General features: G+C 44.3%; 1 protein-coding gene across 3 annotated transcripts in view; it reads right to left on the bottom strand.

Moving 5' to 3' along the window:
• The window catches only part of CCDC141 (coiled-coil domain containing 141), a 110,376-nt gene that overhangs the window by 66,770 nt on the left and 27,134 nt on the right, over positions 1-16,472 (bottom strand). For all 3 annotated transcript variants that reach the window (XM_081855686.1, XM_081855685.1, XM_081855684.1), the window contains exons 4-5: positions 14,998-15,106; positions 5,805-6,058 (exon numbers count right to left, since the gene is read on the bottom strand). In XM_081855686.1, the coding sequence (XP_081711812.1) occupies positions 5,805-6,058; positions 14,998-15,106 (363 nt within the window). The remainder of the gene's footprint in view (positions 1-5,804; positions 6,059-14,997; positions 15,107-16,472) is intronic.

The following is a 16,472-nucleotide window of genomic DNA, read 5'->3' as shown; positions in this document are numbered from 1 at the left end:
TGAAATTGCACTGCTACCCGTGAGAATATGTGCTTTGGGTTAGTGGTGAATCTGACGAATGACTCATAAGAAATGACTCCTGGAAGACTAAGGTCCAGAAAGGGATTTGAGCATGTCAAAGTGCAAGCAGATAAATAGGTACCTTCCAGCAGGAAGGTAAATGGCATTTCTGTGCACTGCTCTGGTTCACCAGAAGCAGCTGAGTCATGCTGGCCACATGACCCGGAAGCTGTCTGCGGACAAACGCCGGCTCCCTCGGCCTATAGAGCGAGATGAGCGTGCAACTCCAGAGTCGTCCGTGACTAGACGTAACGGTCAGGGGTACCTTTACCTTTACCATCAACCCACATCACTTTAAAGAGGAAATATTACAAAGAAATGATCTTGTGGACCATGCCAGTTGCGTTCAGCATGCCTGAACTATTCAGAAGATTCCCCTCCCTCCAGAAACAAACCTTCAATTTGTTTCTATGTATTGCTGTATCTGAAGCAAAGCAAGAAATGGCTGCACTGATTGCAACATGACAATAGAGAATTTGGACAGTGCTTTGCAAATTACAACCTTGACAAAAGATTCTAGAGAAGGTGCCATGTGAGTATGCTTATAGCGAACACAAGAACGGTGGCAGAGGAAACCTTGCTGCCAAGGAGTGCGCCAATATGCCTTCCCAAATAGTGGGAATGGGGGCACTGCCACCAGAGGTCTCTGGCAGAATCTTCTAAAATGGGCCATTTTGTGGGATAGGGACAACCTGTCCCTGCTACTGTCACATGCCAGCACCAGGCCTGATCTAGGGACTCAGCTATACAGCTGCAGATAAAATGTTTTTAAGTGTGTTGTGAAGTGCATTATACAAATGTGACACTAGATGGCGATGCTGAACTATGGGAAATTCAATATATTTTTCAAAACTTTTTTAATAGCATTTTCATAGCGTTTTTTATGTGTCTACATTCCACCTAGATGCTTCTGCTACACCAGTATTCCTACTATCTGACCTAGGATCTTCTATCCTAGGTAACAAGTGGTGGGGCTGTGGATGCGGTGATTGTTGTTCCGCTCCTTTAAGCCTGCACCACTGCTGACCATGGCGTTTGGATTGTGGACTTAATACATTTATTATGTCCATAGCTTTCACAGGCAAATGTCTACTTCATCGGGGGCATTTGAGGATCTGAATTATTGTTCATAAAAGGTGTGCCAGGATTTTTACTTATGGGCAATTATTTAACAAACCATAACCTCTGACCTTGCTGTCCACCTCGGAGCAGCAAGCTGTGAATCAATGAGCTTGGGAGCCTTGAATAACCATGATTTAGTGGTTCTCCTCACAAAGACATAATTGGGAGCCATTCAGAAATGTATGAACACATATACATTAATAACGGATCTGCTTGCCGAACTAATTATGTACAAAACAGCCCTGCCCGCCTTTATTTTTCATTAATAAAAGGGATTTGCTGAAAATATTTGAGAAAGAATAGTTTGCAGCTGCCAGGGATTACGATGTTTTTCAGATGATTGCACTGCGGTTAGGGGAAATATGCCATTTTTTACGCATTATTACCTAAATGCCTGCTCCCAGCTGAGCTGTTTCTTGCTGTACTGAAGCAAACTGAGGTTGTTACTCTAGCTCCTAAAGTGAGATCGTGGGAAATGGAGCCGATAGCCAACTCTCTTTCACGTCCCATTTGTGATACCAAAGTTTACAAATTCTGGACACAGTATATAGCACCTGTGTGGGGAGGTGGGCTCCTCGCCTGCTCTGAAACCCTTTACAATCCTGTACAACCAGTCTTTCATTCCATGCCCTCCTCCATGTTCCCGTCTGGCATGGCCATACTGTAGTGGACCAGTGTAAATTGTTGTGGACCCACTCACAGCGACCCCTCTCCAGAGTGCAAGGCTTTGTTCTCCTGTGAAGGTGAACAAAATGGACAGGACAGCATTCTGGAATTTAAAAATTGTCCACAACTTTTTTGATTCCAGGTGTAGTTTGGACTTGGCTTAGACCATTAGGTGCATATCCCTTTCAGCCCCCCTGGTGAAGGGCTGACACATGACAGGGCCGAGCCTAGGATTAATGGGTTGTCTGCAAGATGCACGTCTACATGAATGGCTGTCACAAGCTGCTGAAGGAATGTCTATGGCCCATCTGCTGCACGCCTTGGCTTTTGGACAGAGATCAACGAAACCCCTCTAATGGGGTACCCTGTTATTGCACAGTCCTGAGGTGGGGGTGATGCACCACTTCACCCCCTGCATGGTGTTAGACTAAAAGGATTCCACTCAATGCCTTATCTGCTAAAGTTGTGACTATTGCTACGGGGAAGGCAAAACCTGCAAACAGCGCCAACCTGTTTGCAGGCAAATTCCTTCTTGACTTGGAAGGGAAAGGTTGGCATACAGAACCCAAAGCATTACTGAATAGGGTGGGGAGGGACAGATGTTCTTCAGCTGACTGCAGACCCTGGGGTCAGGGGCAGCCAGCCTTTATAGGGCTGGGGTGGACCAGAGTAAAGCCTGCTCCACTTTGGTCCGCTCCCAAGCCCCGCCCACACAGCCTGGAGATATTGGCCAGGATTCAAATGGACAGATGGCAGGAAAGCCCTATCTACTATATTTTAAATGGTGATGGTGACACAAGTGAATTTTTCACACTGGAAACAAAATCCCCATTGCTGGCAAACTTGTACCAGATATTACCAAACAAAATGTACAGGATAAAGAATGAATCCTTTTCAATAAGGTATTTTTCAAACTTATTTCATGAAATTTGTTTCGCAACATTGGTTTTAACCAGTGAGAACCTATCTCAGTAATGAAGATATTGTATTCCTGGGCAGATCCTCGGTTGAGCATTTCTCAGGAGACAGAGCAAAACAACAACCAACATGGCGTCACCCTGGGCCTTCTGAACTATAGCTTGTGGTATCCTCATGATTTGCATACCAATAGCTGTGTGGCTCACATTTTGTAATTTTCACACCAACCCTCTTTATATTATTTTAAAATGGGGATTTGTTCTCAGCTACCAGACTATAGCCAACGGCTGTGAAGTTGACACCTCTGAAGGAAGACGGGATTTGTCATTCTGGGTACAGATCAATCTAGTCAAGAAACTGGTAAATCTAGTCTTCCCATGGGCAATTACAAGCATCTGATGGATGCTTCAGAGTTTCCTAGCAAGCCCAAGCAAATTCATAAGGCTTTACTTGGGGGAATGTTATATAAAAATGCAAAGAACAATTTGTGATTTATAATGTACCCATAGCGCATTACAAAACAGGTAATGTGATGCTCTCCAGGGGGCTATTTGAAGAGCTTTGAGAAAAACCCACGACAAAGTGACGCTGCTTCCATTTGCATATTTAATTTATATGCCCAGGCTGCCAACTATGTCAAAGAACACAAGGCACTATTTCCTTACATATTTGTTAAGATGATCTCTGTATAATGCTATACAACTTTTCAGTTTTAAACTAAACTTCCTTCCTATGCTATGACTTACGACGTCTTGGGAAGTTAATACTGATTGTCAGTGAGTAAAAGGAGGGTTCATAGAACATATCTGACTGATACCATAAAAAGCATAATACAGGTGTGAGGCCCTTCTTGTCATCAAGGGCCACATAACATTTGCAGTAATCTTTTCAGTACCAGGTAAAGACTTAACTTTCCCCACAGGCTTTTGAAGGACTGAGATGATGTTGGGTTCTGTTATTAGGGTGCTGCCAAAGTTTCCCATAGCTGTAACGGAGGGTTTGTTTTGTATGCATGAATGGAAGGTGTTTGTAGGAATTCTTTTCATGGTATAATGTGATGTTTATGTTTTTGAATGTGCTGTAAGTAGGAAAGTCGGATAGAAAGTCCCAATAAGAAATGGAAACAGATACAGAAATTTCGTTTGTTGTCATGACCAGATTCATGCCATGTAAATGTAAGCAACATTTACAGTGGTACCTTGGGTTACATACGCTTCAGGTTACATACGCTTCAGGTTACAGACTCTGCTAACCCAGAAATAGTACCTCGGGTTAAAAACTTTGCTTCAGGATGAGAACAGAAATCGTGCTCCGGCGGCACGGCAGCAGTGGGAGGCCCCATTAGCTAAAGTGGTACCTCAGGTTAAGAACAGAGCTCCAGAACGAATTAAGTTCTTAACCCAAGGTACCACTGTATTTGTTAACACTGGGGTTCCTTCCCCCCGCTCCGCAAAAAATAATAATAATATGTAATTAGTTACGTTGCTATGATCTCCTGCTATGATGCTAGGCACATTTACTTCTGCGTAATCTCCAATGAACCCAGTGGGACGTACTTCTGAGTAAATATGCATAGGATTACTTTGCAAATCTCATACATAAGGTTGAGATTTGACTCCAAACGCCATCTGAACACTAGCCTATGGTGCTGTTAACAGGATATTTACATTAAAAATTGAATGGAATGGGAAGTCTGAGGATGTGACGTGGCTTATGTAGCAGTCCCAGCTTTTACCTGCAGGATTTTTGTGCCTTTAACAGCTAGATGGCATTGAATAGCACTGATAAGAAGGCTCCCAAATGCCAGGACTGTGTTAAAGTCCCATTAAACACAGTGTGACTTATTTCTGAATAAACGTGCAGAGGACTGTAGCTGCAATCCTAAGCCCCATTGAATTCAATAGCTCATTTCTGAGGAGACATTTATAGGGCTGCACTGTGCCTGCTTACACTCCCTCTTCCACACAACGAATGAAGTAGCAGGAGCCTCGTCCTCTCTTGCATGTGGCTACCCAGCATCACTTCATCCTGTGGCAGCAACCTGTGCCATGAATTCTTGGAATTCGAGCTCTGCCTCCTGACGTTGCATCTCCTTCCCCCAAACAACCATGTTGCCGCAGTTGTCCGAAGGGAAACCCCAACACAAGAGTTCCTGCCCTGGCGAAGGGCTTTCATGTGACTGGGACACCCAAGAGCTTGCATGCTGGGGGGTGGGGGTTCTTCAAAGAACCATGGGCAGTGTGTGGTTGTTTGAGGAAGGTGATGCTACGTCAGGGGGGAAGCCACTCAGGCACCTGTGGCAGCCCAGGGGAGGGGTGAGCCGCCCATAGGGGAGGGGTACACCATGGGGCCTCCAGAGTCTGCCTGCCTCCTCCCACTCAGCCGCCCTACAGCTGGGGGGAGGCAGTGGGCAGACCGTTTGGGCAGCGAGGAGTCTGCGCACACCCAAGAAGAAGAAGCGTTTGGATTTGATATCCTGCTTTATCACAACCCGAAGGAGTCTCAAAGCGGCTAACATTCTCCTTTCCCTTCCTCCCCCACAACAAACACTCTGTGAGGTGAGTGGGGCTGAGAGACTTCAGAGAAGTGTGACTAGCCCAAGGTCACCCAGCAGCTGCATGTGGAGGAGCAGGGAAGCGAACCCGGTTCACCAGATTACGAATCTACCGCTCTTAACCACTATACCACACTGGCTCTCTCCCAGGAGAGACGTGTGGCTCTGGCGCTCTGCAGGCCCCGTGGTGAGTGCCGCCCGGCATTTTGTCACCCCCTCAGTGGTGACACCCTAGGCGGACCGCACCCCCCCACCCCTTCCTCTGCCCCTTCCCCCGCTCGGTAAGGCCATGCACATGAATAACACAATAAATAGGGCTACTGTTACTCAGATTTGAGTCCCACTGGGTGCAAGCCTAATGATCACACCAATATCGCATCCCATCCATGTGCTTTATCTGATCCAACACATTAAAGCCTCACTTCACAGTCCTGTTTGCATGCATGCATTTATATATACAGTTATATATGTCTCTCTTTCCTACCTGGTTTTCCTGGTGATGCCACTGGCAGATTTGCAAGACCTGCTCCAGTCCTTGGCGCTGCAGCTTCAGGTATTTGTCCAGTTGCCTTCTCCTGTCCTGCAGGACTTCGAGGAGGCTGCCAATTTTCGTGCAGCTGCTGTGGGCTCCCTGAACGAATTCTGGGTTCACATTCGGCCCATCAGATTTGAACTCTTCTATGAATTTGGTAAGGTCGTGGCTTTTGTTCAAGAGGACCAGAGACTTTTCTAAGAGCTCTGTGGCGGGGGAGGGGGAGGGGAATAGGCAGAGAGAAGAAAGGTGGTTAATTCCTCATACATGGTGTGATGTTCAGGGTGGACCACGTGCAAAAGGATTATTGGCATATATATATACAAGATTCCCCTGTCATATATCTAGGTAGAAGATAAACCATAGAACTGTCTCTCCACACACACCCCTTCGTTGCGGCACATTCAGTTTCCCTGGGTCTGTAGCTTCTATCCACATACTACCTCAGGTTCTAAGCACTGTATGCCTCAAACACACTGCAGCTCTCGAACTCAGAGCTTTCCAAAACTGTGTGTTGTGACACTTTAGTGTGTTGGCTGCAGTGTGTAGGTGTGTTGCGTGAACACTCCCCGTGTTCCTCCTGGGGCTGGAAAGGGGTTAGTTTAACCTCCGGTTTGCTAGTACAGTGGTACCTCGGGTTAAGTACTTAATTCGTTCCGGAGGTCCATACTTAACCTGAAACTGTTCTTAACCTGAAGCACCACTTTTAGCTAATGGGACCTCTTGCTGCCGCTGCGCCACTGCTGCACGATTTCTGTTCTTATCCTGAAGCAAAGTTCTTAACCTGAAGCACTATTTCTGGGTTAGCAGAGTCTGTAACCTGAAGCGTATGTAACCCAAGGTACCATTGTAAAACTGAATTACGGTGTCACAAAATGATGCATGTCTAAAAGTGTGCCACCAACAAGAAGTCTGGAAAGTTCTGCCCTAACTGATCTCTAAATGTGTATTTTATTGTGCTGTATACGGCGCATAAACTACCCAAGACCAAGGCTACGTATCTCTTCTCTGGCTTTCAGTACAAAAGCTGCATTATTCAGCTGTGAACTACACAATATTTGAAAAAAATGTGTGATCTGGCTTTCAGCTGGCAGGGGTATAAACCAAACCAAACCAAACCAAACCAAACCAAACCAAACCAAACCAAACCAAACCTGTACTGATAGGGATTCAAATACACATTAATGTTATATCCAGCAGAGGGCAGTGATGACATTCAGCAAACACAACATTTATTACCAAGTGACTTCCCACAGAAGCAATTCAGACATCTGCATATTATTGGGCAGGGCCGACAGCTTCTGAAGCCCAAAATATTGAGCATGTAATTTGCATATTATGCCAGTGGTATTTATATACATTTGCACATTTCCACTGCAATACTTGTTCAAAATGCCTTACATTTTGTGAGGGGGCAGGGGAAAGAAAACACTGCACAGCAATGTGTAGCATCACAATATGATAATAGGCAGTCTGAGCACCACCACTAAAATTATTTTCTCTCAAAAACACAAAAGGGCAGAGTTCAACATTCTCTCTCTCTCTCATTCTCTCTCTCTCTGGCAGAACAATTTGCTCAAGTACTTCACATGTTCATTACCACACAGACGCTCTTACCAATTGACATATCCCAGAGTCTTGACAAATAGTGATTATTGCAACTGATGGAAAAAATCACAAAACAGCAGACATGGTGTAATTTACGGGGGATAAAACTTTCTCTTGCTATAATGAGAAAAGCCTCAGAATGTGATTTGATTGGGAACGGGTGGGGCGGGAGAGACATCGTACTGCTCTGCTTTTGAAAAAACATCTGTGCCTTCTCAGGAGAAATGCCCCTGAGATGCATGTTAATTTTATGTCAAAATGATAATACATAAATGCTTTGACAAAGGTGTTCCTCCTCAGAGAGAATCTGTCAAAAATCGAATGTGAAATGCAGCGCTGAATCACTTATACCTGGGGTAGCCAATGAGGTGCTCTCTAGATGTTTTTGAACTATACAGTGGTACCTCAGGTTAAGTACTTAATTCGTTCCAGAGGTCCATTCTTAACCTGAAACTGTTCTTAACCTGAAGCACCACTTTAGCTAATGGGGCCTCCTGCTGCTGCCGTGCCGCTGGAGCACGATTTCTGTTCTCATCCTGAAGCAAAGTTCTTAACCCGAGGTACTACTTCTGGGTTAGCAGAGTCTGTTACCTGAAGCGTATGTAACCTGAAGCGTATGTAACCCAAAGCAGCACTGTAAATCCCATCATCCTTGACCATCAACCATGTTGGCTGAAGCTGATAAGAGTTGGAGCCCAAACACCTGGAGGGTTCGCCACCTTGGCATCCCATGACCTATACCTTAAGCTGTATCCCCAGAAGCAATTCAGCCAACATTTTGCAATAAAGTCAAGGCTAATGGGAGAATGGGCAGGGTTAGGTCAAAGGCAGGGGGAAAGCATGATCGGGGTTAGAGCGGACAAATGATACATGCCTCATTTGTTTATCTAATTTCAGGCCAGCAGGACAGAGTTGAGAACTGAAAAATACCACCAGACATATCAAGAAAGAAAATATGGCCACATTTAAAAGAAGCACCATGCTACTTTAAACAGTGCTGGCTCCCCTCCCAAAGAATCCTGGAAACTGTAGTTTGCATGGTGCTGAAACATGTTAATAGACCCTTATTCACCTCACAGAGCTACATTTCCCAGAGTGCTCTGGGAAGGGAGACCAATTGTTAAACCACTCTGAGAACTGTAGCTCTGTAAAGGGAATAGGGGGTCTCCTAACAACCCTCAGCACCAAGCAAACTACAGTTCCCATAATGCTTTGTGGCAGGCCATGGCTATTTAATGATACAATTTTAAAGGTTTAGTGCAGGTGGGTAGAAAGAAAAAGAAAGAGAGAGAGAGAGAGAGAGAGAGAGAGAGAGAGAGAGAGAGAGAGGAGAGGAGAGGTTTTGGCAAAACTGAGGTAATGACTATACTTCATTAATGACTGGAGTATTTTCTCCTCATCTGCTTACCGGTTCATGAAATCTGATTCAACTGCCCACACCACAAAGTGGACAATACAGAAGACAATTTTAATTACATACATAACTATCCACTTCTGAATCCTTATGTTTCTGAAAAGACGTAAAAACAAAGAATAAATGGTATTGGATAGAAACTCTTGCCCCTTTGGGAGAAAGCCATATTTTTCAAGACCGTTTTCCTTGTGGCAAACAATTTCATTTGATTGTTTTCAGTGATGGACCTCTTTTTTTGCAATGGCAATCAATCACTATCAACTGTTCCAAGGCCAAATTGCTGTGTGATGATGAACGCTTCACACCAATGGAGATTGAATTGAGACCACCAAACTCATATTAAAGTGACCAGGCTTCAATTCACTATTCTGTCGTCTTGAACAGAATTACATACGATTCAAGCCACTAGCTTCTGAACCAGCTAGACTCAACCATGCAAAAGCGAGAGAGAGAAGAGATTTTAAAAATATGAAAGTAGTTACTGTTGCATCAAACAATCAACTGCAATTTAAATTTATTGTAAACATAACATTTGACTAAAACCACATGTCTAAATCTCAGTGGGGAGCAATAAACTCATGAAGGATTAGAAAGGCTTTTCAAATACATTTCAATTGTCCTTAGTTTCCACAAGATGCTTTAGTGTCATATTTGTAATGTTTATACGGCAGGGATCACTGTGTGGAAATACTGTTTTTATAGCAATTAAAACATATCAGTTTATTCAGGCCTGGAAATATATCAAATGTCAAGGAAATAAACAGCTATCTGAATTTTCAAAGACATCTGAAGGCATCTGAAGGTAGATTTTTTTAATGTTTGAGTTTTTATGTTTTTTAATACTTTGTTGGAAGCTGCCCAGGGTGGCTGGGGCAACCCAGTCAGATGGGCGACATATAAATAATAAAATTGTTGTTGTTATTTTACACCTCCACTGAAATCAAACACAGTTTCTATGTTAAACTCATTTGCAGAGAGAACCAGGTTCTGTATCCCAGCCTTCCTCAACCTAGGTAAAGGGTAAAGGGACCCCTGACCGTTAGGTCCGGTCGCGGACGACCCTGGGGTTGCGGCGCTCATCTCGCTTTATTGGCTGAGGGAGCTGGCGTACAGCTTCCGGGTCATGTGGCCAGCATGACTAAGGCGCATCTGGCAAAACCAGAGCAGCACATGGAAACGCCATTTACCTTCCCGTCGGAGCAGTACCTGTTTATCTACTTGCACTTCGTGCTTTCAAACTGCTAGGTTGGCAGGAGCAGGGACCGAGCAACGGGAGCTCACCCCGTCGTGGGGATTCGAACCGCCAACCTTCTGATCGGCAAGCCCTAGGCTTTGTGGTTTAACCCACAGCGCCACCCGTGTTCCTCAACCTAGTGCTCTCCAAATGTTTTAAGCTATAATCCCATCTGCCCCAGCCAGCAAAACCTCTTGAGGTCACCAGACTGGGGGAAACTGGTATGTATTCTAGATCACAATTAAGAGTAGTGACCAAATGGTTTTAAGTGGTAAAGCTGACTCCAGTTTTTAAGAACCTGTACAAATTGTTCCATAGCTAGACTGTTTTGTACATTACCCCACAGAGGTACAGCTCTGAACAAGCTCTAACTGTTGAGGAACATACTCTTGGTTGTATTGTGCTACAGTGGTGCCTCGCAAGACGAAATTAATCCGTTCCATGAGGCTCTTCGTATAGCGGTTTTTTTGTCTTGCGAAGCAAGCCCATTGACAGCTTAGCGGATTAGCGCTATTAACGGTTTAGCGGCTTTTAGCGGATCAGCTGATAAGCGGCTTAGGGCTTAGGAAAAGGGGGGGAGGGGAAAAACCCCACGGGAACTCGCAAGACATTTTCGTCTTGCAAAGCAAGCCCATAGGGAAATTCGTTTTGTGAAGTGCCTCCAAAACGGAAAACCCTTTCGTCTAGCGGGTTTTCCGTCTTGCGAGGCGTTCGTCTTGCGGGGCACCACTGTATATTTTTCTTCCCTTTTCTTCCTTCATTCAATCTTCTCATAGAAAGATAGCTTCCTCCCTCAAACGCAGAAAACCAACATCCATAGGAGTGATGTTTACAGTAAGGAAGGTAGCATGCCATCACATACTCATTTAAATAATACGAAAAGCATGCAAGGACTTTGTTGAACCAACATCCATATATTGGATAACAAACTTAGTCGCTCATAAGGAAATGTGTGCCACATGCAAATCCCAGGTTACTTAAATATGTTGGGTGGGATCCAGCTAAATTAGTGCAATGAGTTTAAACCACACAATGAAAACTTCCCCTCCTCCTCCTCTCCCTGTGCCCCCACTCTGCCTCACACCCCCTGTAAATCTGCTCTGGAAGGTTGAGGTAGCCGCTGGAACAAAAAATCTTTAGACTGCTAAGTATTTAGCAATAAGAGCTGGCCTGTGTATCCAAAAGGCTTTATATAAACAACATGTTCAGGTAAACCCTGAAGTTTGCACAAGAACAAATTTAATTTAAAAGAAACCCTAAGGGGTCATGTTCCCCCTTCCCAAAACAGCCGCCCAATGAGGATTCAGTATGTTCAGACACCATGGCATGTTGCACCTCAGGCAAAAAAGAAAAACAGAATCCAGGTGGGGGGAGAAAGCCCTCCTTGAGATCCCAATTTTATTAATATTTATCACAGGTGGGACCTCCAATAAACTGCAGCATTTATGCTAGAAGGTAAGAGTACATTACAACATTTCGTTGGAGGTCCCACTTGTAATAAATAATAAGAATTGAGGGAGTGAAATTCACAAGGAGCTGTTTTAGAAACCACACACCCTTTGGGTCTAAACCTCTTGGACGGTGTATGCTTTAACTGCATATTGCCACTGAAGGTGTCTTGTGAGCTTTCTCTCTACTGTACCCAATTGCCGCTTGCTGGCATCACTGTGCTAAAACTAGCATTGCTTTTTAAAAGCCCTTTAAATATCCCATCAGCTTCTCTGTGTAGTTTTTGGCAGCTAAGAGCCTTGGAGCTGTATTTTTGCAGCTTTTACAGAAACAGACACTTTCAGATGGTGTATCAAACAGCAGTTGCCTAGGGCGGAGTCATCCTAAATACCTAGATACAACATGAAATGGAAATGTGACTGCTGCACATTTCCTTTCCATGTTGCCGGATCATTGCCTGCGGCTTCCTTTTTATCCTGCTAATCCAGCCTCCCAGCAATGATGGACAACAGCACTCAACCAGATACCTATACAGCACACAATTGCCCAGTGCCAGAAACTGATCGCGTTTTTCAGCATTAACTGGGTGAGGAGCAAAATGAAGGTATGCACCCATTAAAATAACGCTGTCGGGTTCTGGAATCAGAAACTGAGTTCTATAGTTCCACGCAGAGTGGCTTCAGCTAGAGCAGACAGGCCTACAAAGGAGCACTGTTCAACCAGAGATTGTTCAAATCCGGACTGGCAAACACCCAAGCCATCTGATTTGACTGGTATATAGGTTGTGTATAAGCATAATGGCTTGTGTAAGCCACAGTCCCTAGGAAACTGTGAGTTGCCTCTTGCCACCGATCAAGGATGGCTTCAGTTTTTCTGAAGACCATTGGGCAAGATACCATCCCTGGGGAGACTGTCCTCCCTCAGTGAGTCTGCCTCCTCACTGCAGGTGGCGTTTGGCAGCAGGTCCCCTGCCCAGACTGTGAGCCATTGGCATATATTCCACCATGCCAACCCTCAACACTGGTCCTGCACCAAGGCTTGGTCATCCCTGACAGACCTTGCTTCCAATGTCTTTGGCTCCTATCCTTCCATGTTCCAAGGGTGCATCTCTGCTTAAAACTACTTTGACAGATACCATTTTGAGTGCAGGTCTCCAAAGTCATGGTAATTGTCTTTCCCAGAGAAATGTATGCCAAGATGAGTCCCACTAAACTAGGCCCAGCTGCCAGGTGGCTCGGCTCACGCCAATTGCAGGCTTCCAAGATTTGCTGCTGGGTGTTTTTTGTTTTGTTTTTAAATGTCCTTTCCCTGAAATGCAGCGTACACTGAAATTTGGAACATACTTGTTTTCCCAGGCAAAACTTGTCATAAATATTTGGGCTGAACACCACGAAGCCACGCTTACTGCGTTGTAAAAATCCATCATTCCATTTCCTCTGGAATATACCCAATTGCATATTTGTGGCAGGCAAAACTGTAAAACTCATCCAATGTCCACTCCCCTGGGACTATTCATTTCGTTTCTGAATTGTGGCATATTTTTGGTTCCGGTTTCAGATTGCTTTTCAGCATCAGGGCTGGTAGTCTGGAAGCGAGGCTGGCTAGTAGTTGAGCTGAGAGCTGGCGGGCAGAGTGGCAAGTGAGAATTCGGGCAAACCTAGATTCCTAGCACCTTACTCCAAACGGGAGGCCTGCCTGACCCTGTCTTTTACAATTACTTAGAAGGAAGCCCCAAGTTTTTTAAGATATGTTTCTGGAGACGGAGGCTACCCTGCTGCGCTATGCAATTGTAATTACTTTACCCATCTCCTTTGAGATTGCATCCAACCTACTATAAGTACAAGGAGTACTGAAGCTGGGGAATTCTCAACCCTTTGCTCTCTGCTAAAGCTCATGAAAAGCCTTTTGAACAGGAGGGTTGGGGAACCTCAATAGTATGATGGAGCACATGGACTGCTGGCGGAGGGGGGAAATCAGGCTTACATAGTCTTCAACAGGCTCCACTATGGCTGCAGAAAGTACCTTCCATTTGATTTGGGAGACTACCCTCATCTATAGATTTGGGGGGGGCACCCTCATCTATTGCCCCATATGTTCCACACTATTGCTGAGGACCCTTAAGCCTCAGGAGAAGCTTTTGGGGTGCCCGCTCACGCCTACTTCATCCTCACTCGCTTGGAGAGGGACACATCACTCTTGCCAGAGGCCTGAACTGATTCGCTGAAGAGGGATTTTTGCCCAGACCTTCTGCCGTTCCACACATTAAGCTTCTCCCTTTCCCACTCCTTCTCTTCTCCGGACTTCCAACTCACAAGAAGTCAGGCCACAGGTTCCCACCCACTATGATACGATAATCTTTATTGTCATTGTCCCATACAGAACAGTGAAATTGAAAATCTGCATCAGACATTCAAAAAACCAACAAGCCTGCTATCCCAGCCTAGTTATCCCCCTAAAAACTCTGATACCCCATAATTAAATACAATATACTCCCATTGAGACTACCTTACACTGCGTTTTTAAGCAAAATCGCATTTGAATAGAAACTGTTTCTTAGGTGGCTAGTCCTAGTCTTTATAACCCTGTACCTTCTTCCAGAAGGCAAAAGCTGAAAGAGATCATTTCTGGGGTGCACACTATCCTACACTATCTCTGCAGCTTTCTTATGGCACCTGGAAGCATAGATTTGATCCAAGATAGGGAGAGTGCACCCAATTATTCTCTCCGCAGTCTTTACAACCCTGGACAACATTGTTTTTTCCCTGACCGTGCAGCTCCCAAACCACACACACAGACCATGAGTTAATACACGCTCAATAGTACAATGGTAAAATGCCATCAACAGGTCCTTTGAGAGATTATTTTTCTGGAGGATTCTCAGAAAATATAACCTCTGCTGTGCTCTCTTCATCAGGTCTTTGCTGTGTTCTCCCCAGGTTAGGTCATCTCTCAACTCCATTCCTAGAAATCGAAACACCGAGACCTGTTCCACACACTTCCCCTCAATAATAAGTGGCTGAATATTCAATTTACATTTCCTAAAGTCCACAATGATCTCTTTTGTTTTCTTTAAGTTAAGGAGTAAGTTGTTTTTCCTGCTCCACTCCCCCAACTGCTCAACTTCCTTCCTATGATAGACTACACTGAAAATCAGGCTAGACTGGGCTCTAGGGAGAAATGGAACTGTTAAAAAAAAAGTTAGGAAAAGAGGAGGGAGGAAAGAAATGAAAATAGATAGAATAAGGAAAGGTAGGCAAACCTTTACATGTTTATAATTTCAAGTACTAGTAAAATTAGAACAGCAGTCCAGAAAAATTACTTTAGATTTTCACTTCCTTCAACAGAAGTTGTAAGCAGCATTTATCCACGACCCAATTCTAAATATGTAATAATTAGGAATCTTCTAAATTAAAGAAAAAGGGGGGAATACCCATCTGTACCTCTTGTATGTTGTTCATGCTGATGCAGGATTGCTCTCAGAGATTCTGGATTCTCAAACTCTTGGGAATTCCGCAGGAAATCTTCAACTTGGTCAATTTTGATTGCAAACTGTTGAAGAGCCAAGAAGGATGACAGAAACCACAATTTAGTTACATGTGACAACATACCAACTGAAAAGTCTCATCTCAGGTCTTAGCATACTGTAAGCTCTCGGAAAGGTGGGAAGCATTTACAGTGATGGCCCAGCATATCCTTCATCCTGCAATTGTCTTTTTGAGAATTAGTAGACTTGATCTGTTTTCCAGCTCTAACAGTCATGGCAGCCATGTGCACCAATTCTGGGGGGTGAGGTGGGTAAGAAGACTTGTGAAAAAGCCTTGGGTTCTTTGGTGAATACCACTGGAATGAACAGTGCTAGTGTCTACTGTTCTGGCCCAAGGAGTCTAACCTAATGCACAGCAATGGACTGCATGTGTGCTTCACTGCTGCCTATGAGGATCTCTTTGCAGAGCAAATGGCACTGATCACCCAATGGGAGGGAGAGAGGGAGGGAAATGGGGTAACTAAAGGAAGAAGCTGTAGGTCAGTTATTGCTAAAACACATACTTTGCTCAAAGACAGTCCCGGCTACAGTTTCTGGCATCTCCAGGGAGGGCTGGAAAAGACTTTTGCCTGAAACTCTAGAGAGCCACGGCTAGTACTGAGATAGATCTACCAGTGGTCTGACCCTGTATAGGACAGCTTTGTCTTTTGATGTATTCAGTCCTGCCACCCTAAACAAGTACTGTAATCAGAGTTGTTGGATCTGAGAGGCAGCTTCTGTGTAGTTTTAACAGCCAGGATTCGGCTAACCCAGAGCCCTAGTGGAACGAACCTTCTGCCAGTGTATGGAAACAATTGAATACAACCTATTGCTTGAAGCAAATTACATTAACTTCTAACTCAATAATAAGCACATCAGTTTTCCAATTTACATTCAGGAGGCAGAGAATCATAGAAAAAAGAATCCTGAAAAGCCATATACTCAAAGGCAGAAGGTAGTAACAACAACAACAACAACAACAACATGTTTATACCCTGTCTTCTGGCTCTACCTAAAACCAAGGAGGCTGACAATCCATACAATTACAAAAAGACAAAAATATAAGCCACTCCATCAAATCCAATCGAGAACAATTCAAATCATAACACCTAGCAGCAAGATAAACAAACATACAAACAAACAAACAAAACAAATCACATCAGTATAAATACTCAAGCCACATCCAGCTCAAAATGCCACCGGAATAGGAATCTTTTAAGCTGTTTCCTGAAGGAGAGGTAGAAGAATAGCAGACAGAACTTCCTGAAGATGCAGTTCTATAACCAAAGGACCACCACGGAAAAGACCTCACACATTAGCAGCCATATCCTCAGAAGAAGGAAGAACATACAGCAGGACATCAAATAATAACTTAAGCAAATGGGCAGGTTC

Source organism: Podarcis erhardii (assembly GCF_964252035.2).
Source record: "Podarcis erhardii genome assembly, chromosome: 1".
Lineage (NCBI taxonomy): Eukaryota > Metazoa > Chordata > Lepidosauria > Squamata > Lacertidae > Podarcis > Podarcis erhardii.
This window is presented reverse-complemented; position numbering and strand designations above follow the sequence as displayed.